Source organism: Mercenaria mercenaria, chromosome 9 (assembly GCF_021730395.1).
Source record: "Mercenaria mercenaria strain notata chromosome 9, MADL_Memer_1, whole genome shotgun sequence".
NCBI lineage: Eukaryota > Metazoa > Mollusca > Bivalvia > Venerida > Veneridae > Mercenaria > Mercenaria mercenaria.
In genome coordinates, this window is record NC_069369.1 from 46,861,257 (window position 1) to 46,881,799 (window position 20,543).

At 34.1% G+C, this 20,543-nt stretch overlaps 1 protein-coding gene across 1 annotated transcript; it reads right to left on the minus strand.

Annotated features, from left to right (window-relative positions):
- Window positions 1–2,074: 2,074 nt before the first annotated feature.
- On the minus strand, window positions 2,075–11,452 carry LOC123547932 (uncharacterized). Its single transcript, XM_053550538.1, has 6 exons — window positions 10,997–11,452; window positions 10,393–10,581; window positions 9,862–9,993; window positions 7,705–7,848; window positions 4,862–4,981; window positions 2,075–2,208 (listed from the first exon to the last, which is right to left on the minus strand). Exons 1-6 carry the CDS (start codon window positions 11,040–11,042, stop codon window positions 2,075–2,077), a joined length of 765 nt encoding a protein of 254 aa, XP_053406513.1. The 5' UTR covers window positions 11,043–11,452.
- Between the last annotated feature and the right edge of the window lie 9,091 nt (window positions 11,453–20,543).

The following is a 20,543-nucleotide window of genomic DNA, read 5'->3' on the forward strand; positions in this document are numbered from 1 at the left end:
ACTGGCATCGACAGCATCTTAAATTACTCGGACATTCATTCCTAATTATGTCTCCCACAGGAGACATATTGTTTTTGCCTTGTCCGTCCGTCCGTCCGTACGTCACACTTCATTTCTGAGCAATAACTGGAGAACCATTTGACCTAGAACCTTCAAACTTAATAGGGTTGTAGGGCTGCTGGAGTAGACGACACCTGTTGTTTTTGGGGTCACTCCATTAAAGGTCAAGGTCACAGGGGCCTGAACATTTAAAACCATTTCCGATCAATAACTAGAGAACCACTTGACCCAGAATGTTGAAACTTCATAGGATGATTGGTCATGAAGAGTAGATGACCCCTATTGATTTTGGGGTCACTCCGTCAAAGGTCAAGGTCACAGGGGCCTGAACATTGAAAACCATTTCCGATCAATAACTAGAGAACCACTTGACCCAGAATGTTGAAACTTCATAGGATGATTGGTCATGAAGAGTAGATGACCCCCATTGATTTTGGGGTCACTCCGTCAAAGGTCAGGGTCACAGGGGCCTGAACATTGAAAACCATTTCCAATCAATAACTAGAGAACCACCTGACCCAGAATGTTGAAACTTGATAGGATGATTGAACATGCAGAGTAGATGACCCCTATTGATTTTGGGGTCAGTCTATTAAAGGTCAAGGTCACAGTGGCCTGTTCATGTAAAATCATTTTTTGGAAATACCTTGAGAACCACTTGACCTACAATGTTGAAACTTAATAGGATGATTGGACATGCAGGGTAGATGACCCCTATTTATTTTGAGGTCACTTGATCAAAGGTCAAGGTCACAGGAGCCTGAACAGTGACTTGAGAACCACTAGGCCACGAGTGTTGAAATTTAGCGGGATGACTGGACTTGCCAAGTAGATGATCCCTATTGCAGCCAACCATCAGTGTCTCTTTGACTTTCGCTCCTGACCCCTATTGACTTCTTGCCTATAGGACTTTGCATTGGGGGAGACATGCGCTTTTTTACAAAAGAATTTTCTAGTTATCACTTCTTCTAAAAAAGTTCTTTAAAACTGCCTGGTAATTAGTACATGAGAAAACAGTCGGAGTTACTCCAAACACTACAATGTCATACTGTATGTGCATAATTTTTACCAATTAAGCAAAAATGACTCATTCCTTTAAAACAGATAATTATATTGTTTTGATGAGATTGTTTATTGTTTACACTGGGACTCTATGTATTGTATGATACATGATGTATGTATTTTGTGTATTTCAGCAATCTGTGTGTAGTGCATTTCTCAGCCACATGGGCACCACAATGTGCACAGATGAACGATGTTCTCACAGAACTAGCGAAAGATGCACAGTATTCAAACACACAGTTTTTCAAAGTAAGAAAGAGGCTGTATTGTATATATAACTGCTACTGATGCTTTTGGTTTGAAACATGTTTGAAGAAAATTGCAGTTGTGCTCGGGAAATAAATCTGTTCACTAGAAGAATGCAACATAAGAAATCTTAAAAAATTTGGAGTACCTTACCGGGCTTACAAATAGTAATATAAAGTATAATACAGTATAAATTAATAAGCATTTATATATTAATAAATTATATAAACGTTCGAAAACCGAGTGATTAAAACTAAATACTACACAGGCCCATTTTAATCCGAGAAAATGTTTGTTAGTAACAGTATTTCAAAACATTTAAGACCAATACAAAATTACCGCAATTTAAGGGACATAAATTGTAACCATTTGTCAAACACCAGCTTTATATGCCCCTACTTGATTGTTTATATGTCTAAGCTTACTATTTGTATTTCTTGCTCAAAATTTGCTTGAAATGCGTGTGTCATTTTGATTTCAATACTAATAGCTATACAGCATTTTAAGTTAACATTTCTTCAAATAAAAATCAAACCAATAATTTTGTCATTTATTTCATATTTTCGTTTGAAACATTTCAAACTTACCTTACAATAGTAGCCAGTTATTCGCTGTGGTATGATACTATGCATCACAGTTTTCCTGTTACATATTATGTTTTATTTTTTATGTCACGGACCAGTACCTATAAGCTGGGGTCTTGCATTCAAATAGAGAAAGAATTTTGTTTACCTGCATATTGTGAATCAATCCAAACCCGTATTCGATCTTTGCTTACACCATGTACAGTATAACTGTTATGTCTCCAAGTTTTGACTCTGTAGGTGACAAAGTTCGCTCCTGTATTGAACATGTTAAGTATATCAAATTAAACTGGAACACACTCGCTCCTCGAACACATTAAAAAATGGCATGTTAAATTAAGCAATTATTTTTTGCAGAACCATGTTTTACATATCGCAATAATACGATGAGGTTACACACTTGCGGAATAATTTCAAGAGGGTGTGAGCAGAGTGAATTATACATGTACGTGGCGTATAACTGTTTTAACGTCAGAATAAATCAAATTCTAACACGACTTGATTCATTTTCCTATTCAACAAAGAAGGCTGAAAGTTGTGTGTTATTTTACAACAATTCACTGACGTCACAATTATACGTCACAAAGTAAAACGGCATAGCGACGCGTTGGAAAAGAAACAACAACAACAAAAAAGGCAAATATTTGATATAGATCTAGCCTAATTCCTTCGTATCTGAACTCCAAACAATGACTTTATTCAACGACAAATCACTGGATGAGATATATTACTTCTTAAAATAAACCTTTTTACATAAAAAGCTATTTCTACAGCTAACATTAAAACAAATAGATCTACATGTAGCTGTCACGCGCGTGTTGCGTAGGGTGCGACGCGCGGTGTTTCCAAATCTTCAAAATTACGTATAATCTTCTCGTCGAATTGACCAATCAAAATGCGAAAATATATGAACTTTTTATTATTTTTGTCGTAGCGAATAACTATACACTTGACATTGAGCAAAAGAGAAATGTCTGCCTATCTGATAATTTACGGAATTTTCAACAGACGATTAACATGTTTTCTGCTGTACGGTCATTTACAATTATATAGGTCCGTATGCTCACTTCTGAGAGATTTGCCCATGATAACAGAAAGACAATATTTGGAATAATTTCATATGTTTACAGTATTATTACTTCGATTTTTCTCAAGATAATTAATTCGTAGGGTGATTTTGTCTCCGTATGCTTGGTCAAGGCTTTATTCTACAATTTCCAAATAAACAACGTTACATCATTAATTCAGATCATAAAGCCTTCACAAGATTAAAAGAACGGAAATCTGGTCGTTGAAATTTCAATATTCATCTAGCAGCTATATTGGCGTGTTTCTGCATATTTTGAAAAACCGGAAGTAGTGCCGTTACGGCATTTATTCAAATCACGTAGAATTATAAAGCCTGCACTTGGCACACATAAATGAAAAGCATTTTATGAATTAATGGCAACCCAAGAGTAAATTTATTAAAACGGCACCGTTAATACATGTATCGAGACAAAATACTATATCAAAACGTTTGCTAATTTAATAAATCCAAATAATGTCTTGAAATCAGCTTGGAATAATTATTGGAAAGTATCTCAAAAAAAAAAAACACACGCACAAGCATAAATACATTATATTTCTCCATATAATGTTTATTTACGACTGTGAGAAACCTACATTGTAGAAAAAAAATTGTATTCGCAAAAAAATTATCAAAATTGTGACCCAGTGGGCATTCGACGTCGTAACGACGTTGATACGACGTCGGATACGGACGTCGATTCGACGTTGTGTTTTGGTTGAAAATGTAAGTTTTTTAGACGTCGAAACCCCGACGTCGAAACAACGTCGACACCCGACGTCGATTCAACGTCGGGTTTCCAACGTGTAAACAACCTATTTTTCATAATGGTTTTCTTCTAGAAGCTATAATTAAGCGTCGATATCGAAGTTTTCTAAATCAGGACTTTTATGTGAAACTTCCTTTGATTCCAATTTCTCTAGTGATAACTTTGTTGGATTTAGAAAGTATAATTGTTGACTCGTTTCTCGTTGTTTACAACCGGAAATGAATATAGTACGTGGGTTTTTGGCGCGTTAAGTAAAAAAAAGTTGTTTTTTTTCATATTTTTAAAGTTTCTGTGATTCATTTAAGTTTAATTCATGATAAAAATGAGTTTAAAAAATATCTAATTTAAAAAAGATGCTTACTTCAGAAAAATCGTCAATTATAATTCGCCTTCAGATAAACATATAGATCATGGTTTTTATCTGAAATATCCGTTTAAATCCAGTAAAAAAATCGTATAGTTGTGCCCGTTCAGTTTTGGTTTTTACCGTCAGAGAATTTAGTTTTAACTATAGTTTACAGTTCTTTTTGAAATTTTAGTGTCAAATTTTGAAAGAACTTTTCAATCGACACCATTGTGTTCATGTATTTTGTGAATGACGTCATAATCCCGCGGGAAGGACTGTCCTTGATAGTATAACACCAATGTTGTTTATACAAAAACACACGCCTTTTTCTTTCCATTCAAAATACATGTATATAGATATAAATATACAGAAATAAACAAAACCAATGGTGTAAATGGAATTTGTTTTAAAAGTTTGCTAACTGTGCTTGTTGTTTTCTTTACTGTTTAACATAGAATTTATTCTTGCGTAATTTGTTTTAATGTACAGTGTATCATCTACAGACATACTGTCGTGTACTGATAACACTTAAGATATTTGAGGAAACGGATGCGTTCACGTTCCATAAATCTGTTTCAAATTCCAGTATATAGACAGTCGAAAATCGGTGAATCTTCACAGGTACTTTTTCTCTGTAATTTATACATCGTAAAATTCGGTGTTTTCAAAAACTTTAGTCATATAAAGCTTAAATGATTATATAGCTTGTATTTCAAAATTCATACCAACTGCATCTGACATTGCGGTAAGCGCCCCTCTTGTATGATCTATGAAGTTCATTCTAACAATCGTCATTGACGGATACTCGTGGAAACCATGGACCTCATCCAAGTAAACGTCTGAAACTATCAAACATGACAAACTTTGTAAACTTCTGAGAATTAATCCAACGCAAAAAGGCTTTTATTCTACTCTATTTGGAGAGAGAAGAAGTCATATAAAATCATTTGTTTGATTCTATCATTATACGCCCGAAGGGAGCGTATTTTGTTTTGACGCCAGTGTCCCCGTCCGCTCTGTAACACTTAAAGGATTTCGAAGAATCTTGACACAAATGTTCACCACATCGAAATGACGTGAAAGCGCATGTTTTTGATAGCTCGCTTCGAGATCAAGGTCACACTTAGGGGTCAAAGGTCATATGGCTTTGTTTGGTGTCCGCTCTGTAACTCTTGAACTGCTTGACGGATTTCAAAGAAACTTGGCACAAATGTTCACCATATCGGGATAGCTCCCTTCCAGGTCAAGGTCACACTTAAGTGTCAATGGTAATACCTTCATGCATATATTTCTCCGGATTGCGTCACTCTTTTATTTTTAATACAGCATGCAAGAAAAAGATCACTTTTTGTATCTGCAGAGGGAAATATCCGGCTCTCGTGTAACAGTTAACCTCGAGCCAGATATTCCCATCTACATCTATATCAGTGAAAAAATCTTACAATCTGTAATATTATCAATATTTTCACCGTTGATAAAGAAATTGTCTATAATAAGATGTGTTTAATTGTAACAACAATTAAACACAATACTGGTCACAAATAAAATACTCCATTGGTATGATCTGTCCAATATTTTACCTCGATTGCTAAAATGTATTATACCCCAGCGCATTTCCTGATATGCTCGTTATACAGTTGTTGTTTCTTCTAAAACAGTGATCTGCTACCAATAATGACTTCTTATAGCCATTCTTAAGTTAAAATTGATGATTTTTTTCATGCATATTTTGGATTGAAATTACCTTGGTATTAAATCCTCATAAGCCTTCAATAAACTCTCAAGTATTGGCAGATACCTGCTTCTTTATAGTTGAGCAAAAATGCCTAAGACTATCTTAGCATGCATTTCGTAAATATTTTATTTTCCTTTATTTCTTTTTCTTTTGTAAAAAAATACTTTGAACATGATTTTGTTGGAATATAAACAACGTCTTTATTATACTGATGCTAAATAACTGGTTAACTGTCAATTTCATTTAAATAACATGAAAAAAGTTGTCTTAGGTGTTAAATCATATAATATATAAATGTATTATAAATTTTAACTGTCAAAAATTCTAATTCCGATTAAAATGTTGTTAACTTATTTTCAGAAAGATTTGAGAATTGTTACTCTACACAGAATATTTTTTCTTGGGCTTGAAAATCTACGCATGGAATTATTACGGAAGATTGGAACTAAAGTTATTAATTTATTACCAGTATTACAAGTTATTTACTTTTAATTTCGGGTTGGGTGTTATAGGGACATGATACAGACGCAAGGCTGGTAGAAAACCCTTGAGCAAGGGATATGAGCATACTAAGTGGGAAGAGAGGGTGTGCATAAGGGGTATTAGGAAGCAATACAAAAAGTGGAAATAAATATGTCGGATGGGATAGAGTGCATGCTGGAATTCCAGTTGCTCAGGGGATATTTAATGTGACAAAATCAATATGGGGTAAATTAAAAATGACCATACATTTTATCGGTTCGGGGTGTAATAAGAGGTTGGTTATTAGTAGAAGAAATTTTAGAGTGAGTTAAGGGCATTATATGGGTGTATAAGACTTTCTAGAGTGAGTTGGATTCTGGTATATTTAAATATTGACAGAAGACTTTCAAGAGAGTTTGGGGCCGGTGTACGGGTGTAGATAGAACACGTTCTGGGGAAAACTTCGTGACGGGTATATGGGGATATTGGTAAAAGACTTTCTAGGGGAAATTGTCGCGGGCGTATGGGGATATTGGTTGAAAACATTCTAGTGGAAACTGGGACGGGTGTATGCGGATATTGGTAAAATACTTTCTAGGAGAAATTGGGGCGGGTGTGTGGGGATATTGGTAAGTGACTTTCTTGGGGAAATTAGGACGGATGTTTTGGGATATTGGTAAAAGACTTTCTAGGGGAAATTGTTGTGGGTGTATGGGAATATTGGTAAAATACTTTCTAGGGGAAATTGGGGCGGGTGTATTGTTAGAAGACTTTCCAGGGAAAGTTGCGGGCTGGTGTATTTTGATATTGTAGGCGAGAGTATGGGGATATTGATAGAACACGTTCTGGGGAAAGCTTCGTGACAGGTGTTTGAGGATATTGGTAAAAGATATTCTAGGGGAAATTGGGGCGTGTGTATGGGAATATTGGTGGAAGATTTTCTAGCGGGAGTTGGGTGCAGCTGTATGGATATATTCATAGAAGACTTTCCAGGGGAAGTTGCGGGCAGGTGTATTGGGATATTCTAGGCGGGAGTATGGGGATATCGGTAGAAGACTTTTTAAGGGGAATTTTGTGCTGCTATATGCCGATAATGGTAAGAGACATTCTAGGGGCGGTTTTGGGGAGGTTGCATTGAAATATTGAAGATTTCCTAGAGGGAATAGGGGACGAGAGTATGAGGATCTAAGTAAACAATATCAATTAATATAGGAACAATAAAAAGATAGATTTCCAGGGGATGTAATTGGGATGAGGGTTTAAAGGCGTGTGTATAGCGGATACAAAGAGACAGTAGGCAATATCATGTTATAATATTGAAATAAGAAATTTCTAAAATCATCAACAATATTAACCAAAAGAAATGCTTACCGTTTGTAGTATTTCCAACTTCCATTGGAATACCAGTCTTTACAAAATCTGCGGGAGGCAATGATGTTTTCCGCCAAGCCCGAACTCGAACATTTACATTGTAACTTCTTTGACTGTTTGCACCGATGAAATAATCTCCATCTTCTGCAGAATATACACAAGTAAAGGTTTACTTCCTGTTTTTAATAGGTAAATTAATTTGACATCTTGTTCTTATGTAGATGTATAGCCAATTATTTCTTTTGACTACCTGAAGGTACCGCTCCAAATTATACCTATCTGTGAAGGCGCCACCCGAAACATTAAGCATATGAACATTTGTTATTTATTTGTAGCCTCCGTCTTTTCGCAGCTTACTTCTATACTGTACATTTAGTTCTCTTTTAAACCAACTATACAAAACATTTATGTATGTCGCATTAGATAGGGAAACAAAATTTAAGGGTAGATTCCCGGAAGCACAAGGAACAGCAAACACAGCTATTAGATTCAACGTTATTCATTGTAAACATTATACCCCTGATGAAGGCATTGAAAGCCGAAACTAGTTGGGAATGAATCTAATAACGGTTTGAAGTTGTTCTTCCATTTTTTATTATATTCAGCTATTCAGTAATCAGGTTTTCCGAAATTTTACAATTGCGATTCTATTTGTAGCAAGATCCCTATGAAGGTTTCCAAATATCTTTGCCTGCAGAAAAGACCCCTTTTCCATCCGTGAACCAGCAATCGGTCCAAAATCTTAATAGATTAATCGGTGTAATATCTGACCGATTATGACTAACTTTTGATATATTTTGAAATATCTTAAATTGATTATAAAATATTTATTGTAAATTGACTGGAACTTATCATTCATAAATCGTAAACAACGCATAATTTAATCTCTTGATAGTACGATAACAGAAAAAAAGAAAAGTTTTAGAAATCGGGAAATTATTGTTATATTTCTCATGAAAGCTTTGGAACTAAGTTCCTATTATATGTTATAGAAACACAATTGAAAAGCGGGGTACAGTTTGATTTTGACGTTTGAGAGTTCAGTTCCGATTTGGGAAAATCGGGATGATTTACTTTGTCTAAATTAGGTAAGAACCGCTATCATACTGAATACCATTACCTAAATAATAGACTGCTCCATTTATTAAAAGTACAAAAACATCGCTGGCCTCAAAACGAAACAATACAGGCTGTAAACTCCCGTAATTATAAATGTTTATATTTAACAGTCTTTATGAACAAATTCCTCCGTGGTGTATTGGTTAAGAAGTGAGACGACCAGGTTCAATTCCCGATTTCGCATTTTTAAGATAGTTTAGAAAAATACTCATGTTCTGATGGTCATAATATGACCAAACTACAATTTTAACAATATACATTATTAAGGGATTTGCAGGAATTGGCCGGTGAGTTCCAGCAAAGTGTGGTGTTCGAATTATCCGAGTTCGAGCGAGCGAAGTTGTACCGTATATTGACAGATCATTGAACTTTATTTGTATATCGATCTGCTCAACTAAAACGTTAGCGCTAATATGATTATATTATGTTTTGTATTGTGGTTTGTCACAATTCTTATTGATCGACCTTCATTTAAGCACAAAAATCTATGTTTATTCCATTTTTGGAGTAGAAATAACTTTCATCCTGTTTCTCTGTCGCCTATGACTACTTGTCACAATGTTATATAACTGTCAGAAGGTAGTGGCGGCCTGTACTGACAGTCAGCAAATTACGTATTTGTATGCGAGTTCGGCATTATCCTTTCTTACGGAAAACCATGCATACATCGAGTGCGAAGACTGCCGAATTGCCTAATGAGAGTAGGTTATCACGCGGAAATCTCCGTGTGTCATTACGGAACCCCACCCTAAATGTACATTGGTTACAATTACGAGATATGAAAAAATCACAGATCACTCTTTATATGGTATTTTAAGCATTCATTTTGATGTTACATAGATATATGAAGAAATGAAAATCTTGAAAAAGAACACGATGTCGAAAATTCGAAAGCAGAGTTTATTTCTTTTTATTTTATATTACAAGCAATGTCCTTTTCGGAGCACATTTAGTGGATTGTTCTATACTGAAGACACTTTAAAATCACATGAAGTAATATGTAAAATGTGTAAGAACATTTGTTTAAACTGTATTGACCTGTGTAGATCGCGTATCCATTCATGGCGCCATTGTAACGTTGCGGAGCACAAACGGTTACTTTGGACTCATCGTAAATATAGGTCACGCCGCTGTAAGGTTCTGGTTCATCATCATCACGAGTTATTCCCCCTGATATATAAAAAGTATTTTGAAAAAGAATTTATCATAAGGAATCGCCAATGGTTTCAAAATGTACGAGATGAACAAGACAAGAATTGCATTTTCTTTTCTATCTACAATACAGATGACTTATGAGCCACAACAACGAGATAATACGATAAACATTCTGAAATATTTGTTTTATTCGTTTTTTAACATTGCAACGATTTTTGCCGAAGGTCTGTTTGTCAAAGCGCTGACGGCAATACGTGTTTGCAACGTTCCTATTTAACAAGCTTACAATGCAAAAAGTAGTCGGAATTCAGCTTCCATCCATTCCAAGTAATACCCTGCATCACTAAAGCGCTAACTGGTGAGATTTCTAAAGTAACAGGATTTTTAAAGACATTTTGTCCAAGTCAAACATACCTGTTGCTTGAAAAATATAACCTTCATTCGGAGCATCTTGTGATTTCACTTGTACATCTACTATCAAAGGAACTTCATTTAATCCGTGATCAATTTCTTTCTTTGCCTTACTTATTCCAGCCTGGGCTTCCAAAAGAATCCATGGACTTTCAAAGTCTGGGACAGGAAACTGGTATCCAATCACCATACCTACAAGTTATAATTCTAAAGACATATAGATCATTTGAGTTAAAAGAAAGGCTGAATTTGTTCTTATTACGTAGAGGGTTACTCTTACAAATAGTATTGCAAAATGTAAGTGAATATAAATGAGGTATCCATATCCGCATCTAGTTCAAAGAATACGAAACAATTAGTTTGTGCACGTTTACTATAAATATCATCAAAAGTTTAATTATATACATTTTCATAGATATTACTGACATGCATTTCTATAAAAACATTTTTGTTTTTAAAATTTATCTTCCGGTTGGAAACTTTTTTGCCCAGAAAAATGTAAAAACAATGTGAAATATTCTTTTTCAGTATGATATATTTTATCGGTAAACGGAGTATTTTGTAAACATAATTGGACATAATTATCTACAGAATAAAACTTTTTTACCACTGCATGAAAGTATGAGAGAGAACGGAATCCATACTGCACACATAGTTATAATTAGAAATGTTTCTTTTAGAAAATGAATTGTTCACTTTACACCATCCAACAACCACCCCTGGGTCTGTACTGTATACTACTAAATATTCGTTGCTGGAAAATAATAATCGAAGAAAGAGGGAAATAGTCATATTTGATTTAAAGTGCCTTGATATAAGAATAAACAAAAACGATTACGTAGTACCAATAATTGTATAGAATATCTAATAGTATGACTTTTCTCAGGAAATCGGAAATACGACCTTGTTGATTGTTTCATTATATCCTACTTCGTCATGTTTAATATAAATTTGCTATTTTATAACCTCTTATCATGAAGTATTGATTCTTTATTTTGTGACACTGTTTACTGATATAGGACCAATGCCAATGTCAGCCAAATGTTATATATCACCTGATGTCAACATTATGGGTTAGTCCATTGTTATGTTATATATCTTGTTTTTCCCGCCCCCCCCCCACCCCCCGCCATCCCCACCAAAAAAATACATGCAGGTCCCATTTGCCGCTGTATTTATATTCATCATTATTATTCAACTTTACAATATTACACATTGTATTAGATCAATTGCAAACATCATATGAAACAGACAGAGCTAATACAAAACATAACTGAGCCAATATGAGAAAAACAGGGCCAATACGAGAAAAACAGGGCCAATACGGAATTCAAGCATTTTGATTGGTTCAAAAGAGAGGGCCAATACGGAGAAGCCACTTCCGTTAGATTTTTAAATAACGCCATTTTGTTTTACATCAGAGTTATAGATTACATTTTTTTCACATTTTGACAAAAAAAATCATCCAACATGTTCATTTAATAACCAAGTATGACTGAGCGGGATGTACGTTTTCAGAGATTACAACGGTACGTTCGCTTATTCGGTATTGTGTAAAATGCAAGTGTTTCCTGACAGAAATTGTGGCAATTGTCAAGGAAAATAATAAGAAAATATGGAAACTCAGATTAATTAAAAGGATGAGACTTATCTTTAACAAACATTTTGATAGTGTGAACTATTTGTGCAATGATAAATAGCGATAATTCAAGTGCTGGAAAGTGCATAAATAAATTGGCGAACAAGAGTGTCAATTGTGAACTGCAAACAATTTCGGATAAAAATTAAACGAGGCATGGGACTATATAATATGTGCTTGGTTGGTTGTATTATCTTGATCAACACATATGTGTATAATTTTGTGTCTCGTTGCTTGCAACCTAAAAGGAAATGACTTTTAAAGCAGTTTTTATCACAGTTCAAATGATAAGATACTCGCTAAAGGAAATTAATAGGAATTCCAAAAAATAAGGTAAATTCTAGTTACTCTTGATTTTGTCGCATTAAAAATATCTCTCAAAATTATTCTCAAGTACCTACATACAATTCATTCTGTTTTACTGGCGAAAATGATCATGATTTCTAAAATACGTCTAAACAACTTGTCAAGATTTTTCACCTGAACGTGCATAGCTGTCACAAGGTAACTCACAGAGTTCTTATACTGTTACCGCCAACAGTTGAAAGTTGAATAATAATACTATCATTAATCAAGCGATTTCATATTGGCCTAGTTATTTGTCCTCGGGCAGTCGTATTGATACGACAACCCTTGAACAAATAACAAGGCCAATATGAAATTGCCTGATTAATAACATTATATTATTTGGCAACAAATTTTATATTGTCTTGGCAAAACTCTCTGGGAATTGCAGAGAGGAAATCTCTATCCCAATTTGGTATGAAAAACACACAATAGGGACATGTTCACGGTCTACACTCTATGTAGCATTTATGTTGCATTGTGTCTGAAAGGGCGGATTGACCGTAGTTAAACACTGATTTTCCTGTTGATATAGGCCATAATAAGTGTACGATAAAACAAATCATATATAGTGTTTGTTAGTGACCCATTTGAACTCCGCTTACGCCACGCCACCCATTTATCATACTGACCTTATTTCCATAGAGGATCTCTAAAAACCCAATATATAATAATGGCACACCTCATTAGAATCGATGCAATGTTTCCTATTAGTGCCCTATGAAAGTCATATATGTTTACATTTGTATGTAAAGATTATGCAACCATCAACCAAACAAACATTTCATATCGGCCGAGCGTAACATGGCTTAACATCGGCTTGATGTCGTTTACATACATGTAGCCGAGTGTCTGCCGACTTGATGCTAATATCATCTAAAGGAGCTCGGTCGATATTATACCGATATAGACGAATTTACAACGCCGTTAGTTGTTCTGTTGTTTAAAGGGATATTTTATTTTCATGCACACTTTACGCGCTCAACAATAAGTAAACATACATAAAACATCACTACATTACACATTCACAATAGAAAGATTTTTAACACATCACACTTAAAGATAGAAACATTGTTAATTATATCTTACCTGAGGAGCTGCTTTTAGCCTAATTATTATTTTCGTCCGACCGCAAGCATTCTCGAGGTTAGATCCACTCACAAAACAAGCATAAAACGTCTTCCTTACATTTGAAAATGTCATATCTATTTTCATTTTATCTGTCTATAAGGTTTTAATCTTCAAATAGCTACATATATTTTCTCCGACTTGAATGATACTAAAAATAAAAGTTTAAAGGACGCGGGCTCATTGAAGTTGCTATTTTAGTAATATACAGAAAACTGTTACGTAATTATTGTAATTATAAATCTAGTGTAAAAATAATAGTTATATAAGTATAACTGTGCAACTGACATGATAAAACATAGGTCACCTTGGTGTCATTGGACTTGTTTGTGATTTTGAGGATGTCAACTAATTAGAACGGGTGATAAACGTTACTGATGCATATAACATGTCTTTGATGTGACTTACTGACTTTTGGCTCGTAAATGCTATAACTAGTACGCACTCGGGCAAATATATCACATGGCAGTGTAGCTTTTTAAATCAAAAGACCTTATCTAAAATTGGAAATAAAAAATATAAAAGATTCTTTAGAACTTTGATGGAAATTTCCGTTTAAAATGATGTTCATATTGAAAACAAATATAAATTTGTAAGATCTGCATCGTATCTTAGACTTAAATAACTATTGGTGTTTAATTGTTTTAGGGAAATTCTCAATCTCATGTTTATATTCTGGATCATTTTATATTCTACATATAATCAGAGATATACCGTGCTTAGAACGCAACAACCTTCAATTTATAGGAAAATAAAGTAAACTTAAATTCTACAAAATAGAGATCATTATCTCAGATAATGAATGTGAGTGTAGAACACCCATCCCCATACCCGGACCCTCCCCCACCCCTGTTAAGTTTTACCGCTGCGGTCACCACCCACACCCCTGTTAAACCCATTCCGTACTGATAAATAAAAATTTAATAAAAATAATAAAATCAAGTGAAGTAAAAAGTAGAAAGATTATGATAATACCTATTTATTTGTGTCCCTACTAAATTGATCACCATTTAGATACAATTGGATAAAAAAATCAAAGAGGGGAGGGTGGGTTGCGGGTGCGCTTTGTATATAAGAATATTTACTTAAGAAACAATAACGGCTCAGTTGGAAAGTGGACTTTTACACAATGCTGACATGTTCAGTATTAAAAATAGTGCAAAACATGTCGTCTTAAATTAAACAATATTCGGATGTAGAATCTAGTAAAATATGTTTTTCTTTCTTTCAGTTTGTTATTTTGAAAGAAAATCTTATTGCTCCCTACATCAAGTTATGTTGCTTATAAAATTATCCTTTATTTTGTAAATGTTTTGTAAGTTTTCTGTCCTTACATTAGTTTTTGTCTCTTTGCGTTCTTTTTTGTTAAATTTGTCTGAAATGTATGGGCCACTGTCTCTTTCATATTATTAAGCACTAGTACATGTAGGAAAAAAAATAGAAGTAGATAGTTTTTTTTGCATTTGTACTTGTGCGGTAATGGATGTAGTACTTTAAGTGCACGAGAAACAAAGTTTTCACTTATTTTCGCTTCAGACTTTAATGTAAGTTTTACTGGGTAACGATTGATTTATGAATTTCCAACATCTCTCTTATCTCCATGGTTCACTTTTATTGCGAATTTGTGTGTAATATTCATATTTGACATTTCTTTTATTAAGCTGATGATGCAAAGCGAGATCAAACCATATTTATTTGTTAAAGGCATTGACCTCCAGATTTCGGCTAAAATGATCTTTCCTGAAAATTGAAGTTTGGTCATATTATGAACAGTAGAATATATGTTTTTGTTCATAAACTATCTTAAAAACCAAATCAAGAAAAAACACGCCCGAATTGGGAATCAAAACCGGACCTTCGCGGCAATAAAATCTTTCTCGCGTGTTGACCAATATAAAGGAATACGTTTTAAACCACATTTATTATTGAATATAGATATTTATAATTAAGGCAGCTTACCTCGAGTAAAGCTTTACAAAAAGCTTTTCAATTTTCAATGTAAAAAATAGAAGAAACGTCTAAAAATTCTCACATGTTTCCATTACATATAGTCTGTCAGTAAATAAGTTTCGAAGCTTTCTTAAGAAATTTAGCATTAATTGCCTGGTACTTCAAAGTGTTCTATGTTTTTGATGTCGAACGATCCGGAGGCCGGTGTCTTTAAAGCAACTAATACCAATATAAAGAAGATCACCATAGTAAATGGATGAAAGCTCTCAAGGTTAACTTTCAATTCATTTTTGTGTGAGAAAGTAAAAAGCTATAAACAATTTAATACTGACTGAAACCACACAGTTGAATTTTCATTCAAATAAATATAGTTGTTTATATTCATTTTATTAATCATATCCTTTCTTCATTGTCTTAATTGAATGCTGCAAGATTTATTATTTACACAGTCCTAATGGAACTTAGTTTAATTACGTGTTATTTTAGGCTTAATTAGAATATGTCGGAAATGCATATTTTTGTTGGTATATATTCTAAACTTTATTGGATATATACACGCCTGGTAAACTACAGAGCTACCTCTTTAAAAGGGATACGGCAAACTGCTCTGTCGCCACTTCCGAGGTAGTGCACGTCGCGATAAAAGAACATCAACAAAGGTGAGTGTCATCATATTTTTTGCAATTTTACAAGCAGTTTATCGAATATCAAAAATGGGGGAATGGTAGGCGATGTAGGTATGATTTAACTTTACAGAGAACTTTAAATTTGCTAATTAACTATTAATTTGTGGTCGTGGTGATGTTTACCAACAAGCTGATTTAGCAGTAAATTTGGCCATTTCGTCATGAAAGCACTTTCATTGTCAAATATTTACATTTTAACTAATATTAAGAAGCAAACCGAGTAGGCGTGTGATAGCTGTAAAATATACAATGCATTTGGAAATAAAATATGTACTGAAAATGGTTGAGGAGTAAAATTATTCACTTTTCATTGTGAGAGATAGCTCTGTCGTGAAGGAGATAGTCATGTCGCTAAGGAGATAGCTCTGTGTTGCATGAACAGAGTTCTGTGTTCATAGTTAAAACGTTTTAATATTTACTTTTGGTTGTATTGTTTTGATAAAGGTTTTTCATGAGCTTACAGTTGTAAATTTTGAATAGTTGTACATTCTGTTAACCTTATTGTTCAGAGTTATTGTGATCGCTCGATGTCCGTCGTCAGTCGTCTGTCTGTCTCTCCGTCAACATTTAGCTTGTGTATGCAGTAGAGGCTGTATTTTTTAACTGATCATGAAATTTAGTCAAAAAAAGTGTCTTGTTTAAATCTAGGGCAAGTAAGAAAATGTATTATCTGGGGTCAAAAATTGGGTCACTAGGTCAAATTAAAGAAATACCTTATCTATGCAATAGGAACTGCATTTTACACTCTATCTTTATGAAATTTGATGAGAATGTTTGTCTGGATAAAATCTAGGATAAATTTGAATATAGGTTAACTGGAATAAAAAGCTAGGTCACCTGGCTAAATCAAAGGAAAGCTTTAAATATGTGATAGAGGCTGAAGTTTTTCAACTGATTTCCATGAAATTTGGTCAGAATGATTGACTTGATGAAATCTAGGTCAACTTTTAATATGGGTTATCTTGGATCAAAAACTAGGCCACTAGGAAAAATAGAAGACACAAATTGTGTTTGCAATTAATTTTTAAACATATTTTATTTCAAACATATGTGCATACTACAATTTACAATTTACAATATTGAAATCATACATGCTGAAAAAGGATTAGATCCGAAAGCTAAGCTTATAAAGGTCTTCTCCTGTAATTGTGTTTGCAGTTGGAACTGTATGTTATACCGGATCTTCATGAAATTTGATCAGAAGTTTGTCTAGATGAAATCTAGGTAAAATTAAAGTATGGATCATCTTGCATAAATAAATAGGTCACCTGGTCATTTGAAAAGAAAAACATTGTGTACGCAGTAGGGGCTGAATGTTACACTGGATATTCATAAAAGTTAGATTGATGTCCTCTAGACTGTTAACAAGCTTATCCTTTGATCTGACATACTGACCTAAGTTTTTACCCCACTTGATCCAGTTTCAAAATTATCCCAGAGATCATCAAGACTAACATTCTGACCAATTGTAATAAAGATTGGGTCACAAATGTGGCCTCTGGAGTGTTCACAAGGCAAATGTTGACGGACGACGCACGACGGACGCCGACGGACGCCGGACAATGGACGGTAACAATAGCTCACCATGAACACTTTGTGCTCTGGTGAGCTAATAAAAAGTAACAAATCAATATGACATTTTGTAAGTCAGTTACTTACCTCCTAGATCGGTATTCATATATTAAAAATACTCGCGGTCGTGCGGAAACACGATTCGCACGAGTGCGGGTATTTTCAATTCATGAACACCTCCTACTCGGTTGTGTAAACTAGGTCGATCGCATTTGGCAGTCCTGATTGTACAGTCTGTGTTATGTAAACATTAATGATTGGCAGTTTTGGATCTGTCCATTCGTAATTATTCGTACCTGCCATTGTTTGCTTAAGAGTGGTTGGACAAGCGACTTCAAACTATTTCATACTTCATGCTAGGGAATATAAATGATTTCACAGTACATGTTTTTTTTACTCCTAATCTCGCAGTTTAAAGATGCTTATGCTCTTACGTCATAATATGACAAAAATTCAAATTCTAAAGAAAGATAATTTTACTCAAAATCTGAAGTCACGACCCTTTCGACAAACGCGTCTGATTGGTTCAGATAAAAGATAAATTGATAGAAATGAAAATAGCCGAGAATATTAGAATTTCAATTATAAAGAAAGTTCTTAAATTTAGAATTCGATCACTGCAGTAATTATGTCAATAATTGTATGTTTAATTGAGGTTGCTAATTAAATGCGTACATTGTTAAAACACTAAATGCATTATGATTAGCCTCCACGTAAAGTTGTCCTATAAAGTTTATCTGGCTCGTAAATCAGCATGACTGTTTTAAACTTTCAGATTGTAGATTCATTAGTGCATTTGAACGTGCTTGTACAATGATGAAGTCACAGCGACTCTGATATTTGTACAAAGTATATTTTATTTACCGGTACGTACAAACAAACTGACCGTGTCCTCAACGAAAAATAATTAAGGTATCATTATACCCAGATATGATTTTACAAGCCTTGTAAAATCATATCTGAATATAATATAGTGTAGTAGGTAGTGTAAACAAGTATCAGAGCCACCTCCACTAAAGTTACAGGCAACCCTTGCTTTTCAAAAGATAATTTCACGTATCCTTTTTTCTCTTTTTTTTATAGAAAAAGTAGCACATGCCAATTGTAAGAAAATATAGCCCGCTCGCTTAGATCAATAGTGAAAGTGCAGATCTACTGATCATGGGCTTTGAGTTTGAACCCCTGACTATTTTACAAGGTGTATGTAGGAGGACTTTATAGTTAGTTGCTGAGAACAAGTTAGTACTGGTGCTGAATCCAGAAGTACTTGTTAACACAGCACTACATAAAAACAAGCAAAATAAATATAAGTAAATATTCCATATGTATTATACAAAATGATGTATAAATATAAAAATGAGATAATTGAAATGTATCTCGCAAGTGGACATAACTACTATCCGGATACATTCAACACTGCTCAAAACTGTTACTGCAACACAGAGCTATCTCCTAAGTGACATGACTATCTCCTTCACGACAGAGCTATCTCTCACAATAAAAAGTAGATAATTTAACTCCCCAACCATTTTTGGTACATATTTTATTTCCAAATGCATTGAATATTTTACAGCTATCTCAGACCTACTCGGTTTGCTTCTTAATATTAGTTAAAATGTAAATAATTGACAATGAAAGTGCTTTCATGACGAAATGGCCAAATTTACTGCTAAATCAGCTTGTTGGTAAACATCACCACGACCATAAATTAAGAATGAATTAGCAAATTTAAAGTTCTCTGTAAAGTTAAATCATATCTACATGGCCTACCATTCACCGATTTTTGATATTCGATACACTGCTTGTAAAAATGCAAAAAATATAATGACACTCACCTTTGTTGATGTTCTTTTATCGCGACGTGCACTACCTCGGAAGTGGCGACAGAACAGTTTACCGTATACCTCTTAAAGAGGTAGCTCTGTAGTTTACCAGGCGTGATATAACTTTTTATAATCGTCAAGTTGCCGCATATCTAGTAAATACTTGTAAAATGTGACATATTGTCGGAATGATGGTTGTGTTTAGTACATTTGTAACAAAACTGAATGCTTGTAGGCCAGTTATTTTGCTTGTAAAAGAATGCTCACTAACTTGGACCAAATGTCTTTGATGAACCTTTTGAGATTCAGTACAAAACGTGCTACGGGTCCATTTCATCGTGTTATCTGATATAGAAACTGTGACGACCACAAATTGGTTGCCATGCTGTTAAATAATTAAAAAACTGCTTCACACATTTTATATAACATATTTAAGAATCAGTCAAATCGGGTTTCATTGTCTTAGCAATATAAAAACTGATATTCAGCTTTGCCAAGAATTTAATATAATTCAAGATAATGTTAACTTGGAAAAGATTGTTAGATTTGACGTTGTATTGAGGACTGAACTAAGACCAACGGTCAACAATGTCTTTACCCGACTTCCTGTACAAGAGATAAAAGATAATTTTGTAGAGCATTTCTTGCCAGTGTCAAAAGTATTTTGCTTATTCATTATTAGGTACTTCCTCCAATACCAACTGTTATACATTTTATTAATTTATTTAACACATCCATTAAACGTTCATCACCGTTTCGCGTGCAAACAATCCAGCGTGATGTCCGGCAAGGAGGAAAATATTTTAATTTACGTTTATATTTAATTTTAAGAAAATATTTGCCTTAATTTGTTGGAACCCATAAATGCATTGGCAAGAAATCCTATTTGCGTTTTGAAGTACTATCTGGTTAAGTATAAAGGGAATACAGCTTAAGATGTTTAAGATATCCTTGCTTCATTTCTTATCTGTTTGTCTGTCCGAGCTTACATTTGCATACTTAGGTGGCTAT

Excerpts from the sequence above, each read along its gene's own strand:
- LOC123547932 (XM_053550538.1), bottom strand. The coding sequence starts at position 11,042 with ATGTGTGCAGTATGGATTCCGTTCTCTCTCATACTTTCATGCAGTG. Across the intron at positions 10,582-10,996 it reads TCTCATACTTTCATGCAGTG|GTATGGTGATTGGATACCAG; the intron begins GTAAAAAAGTTT and ends TATAACTTGTAG. Across the intron at positions 9,994-10,392 it reads TTATATTTTTCAAGCAACAG|GGGGAATAACTCGTGATGAT; the intron begins GTATGTTTGACT and ends TTTATATATCAG.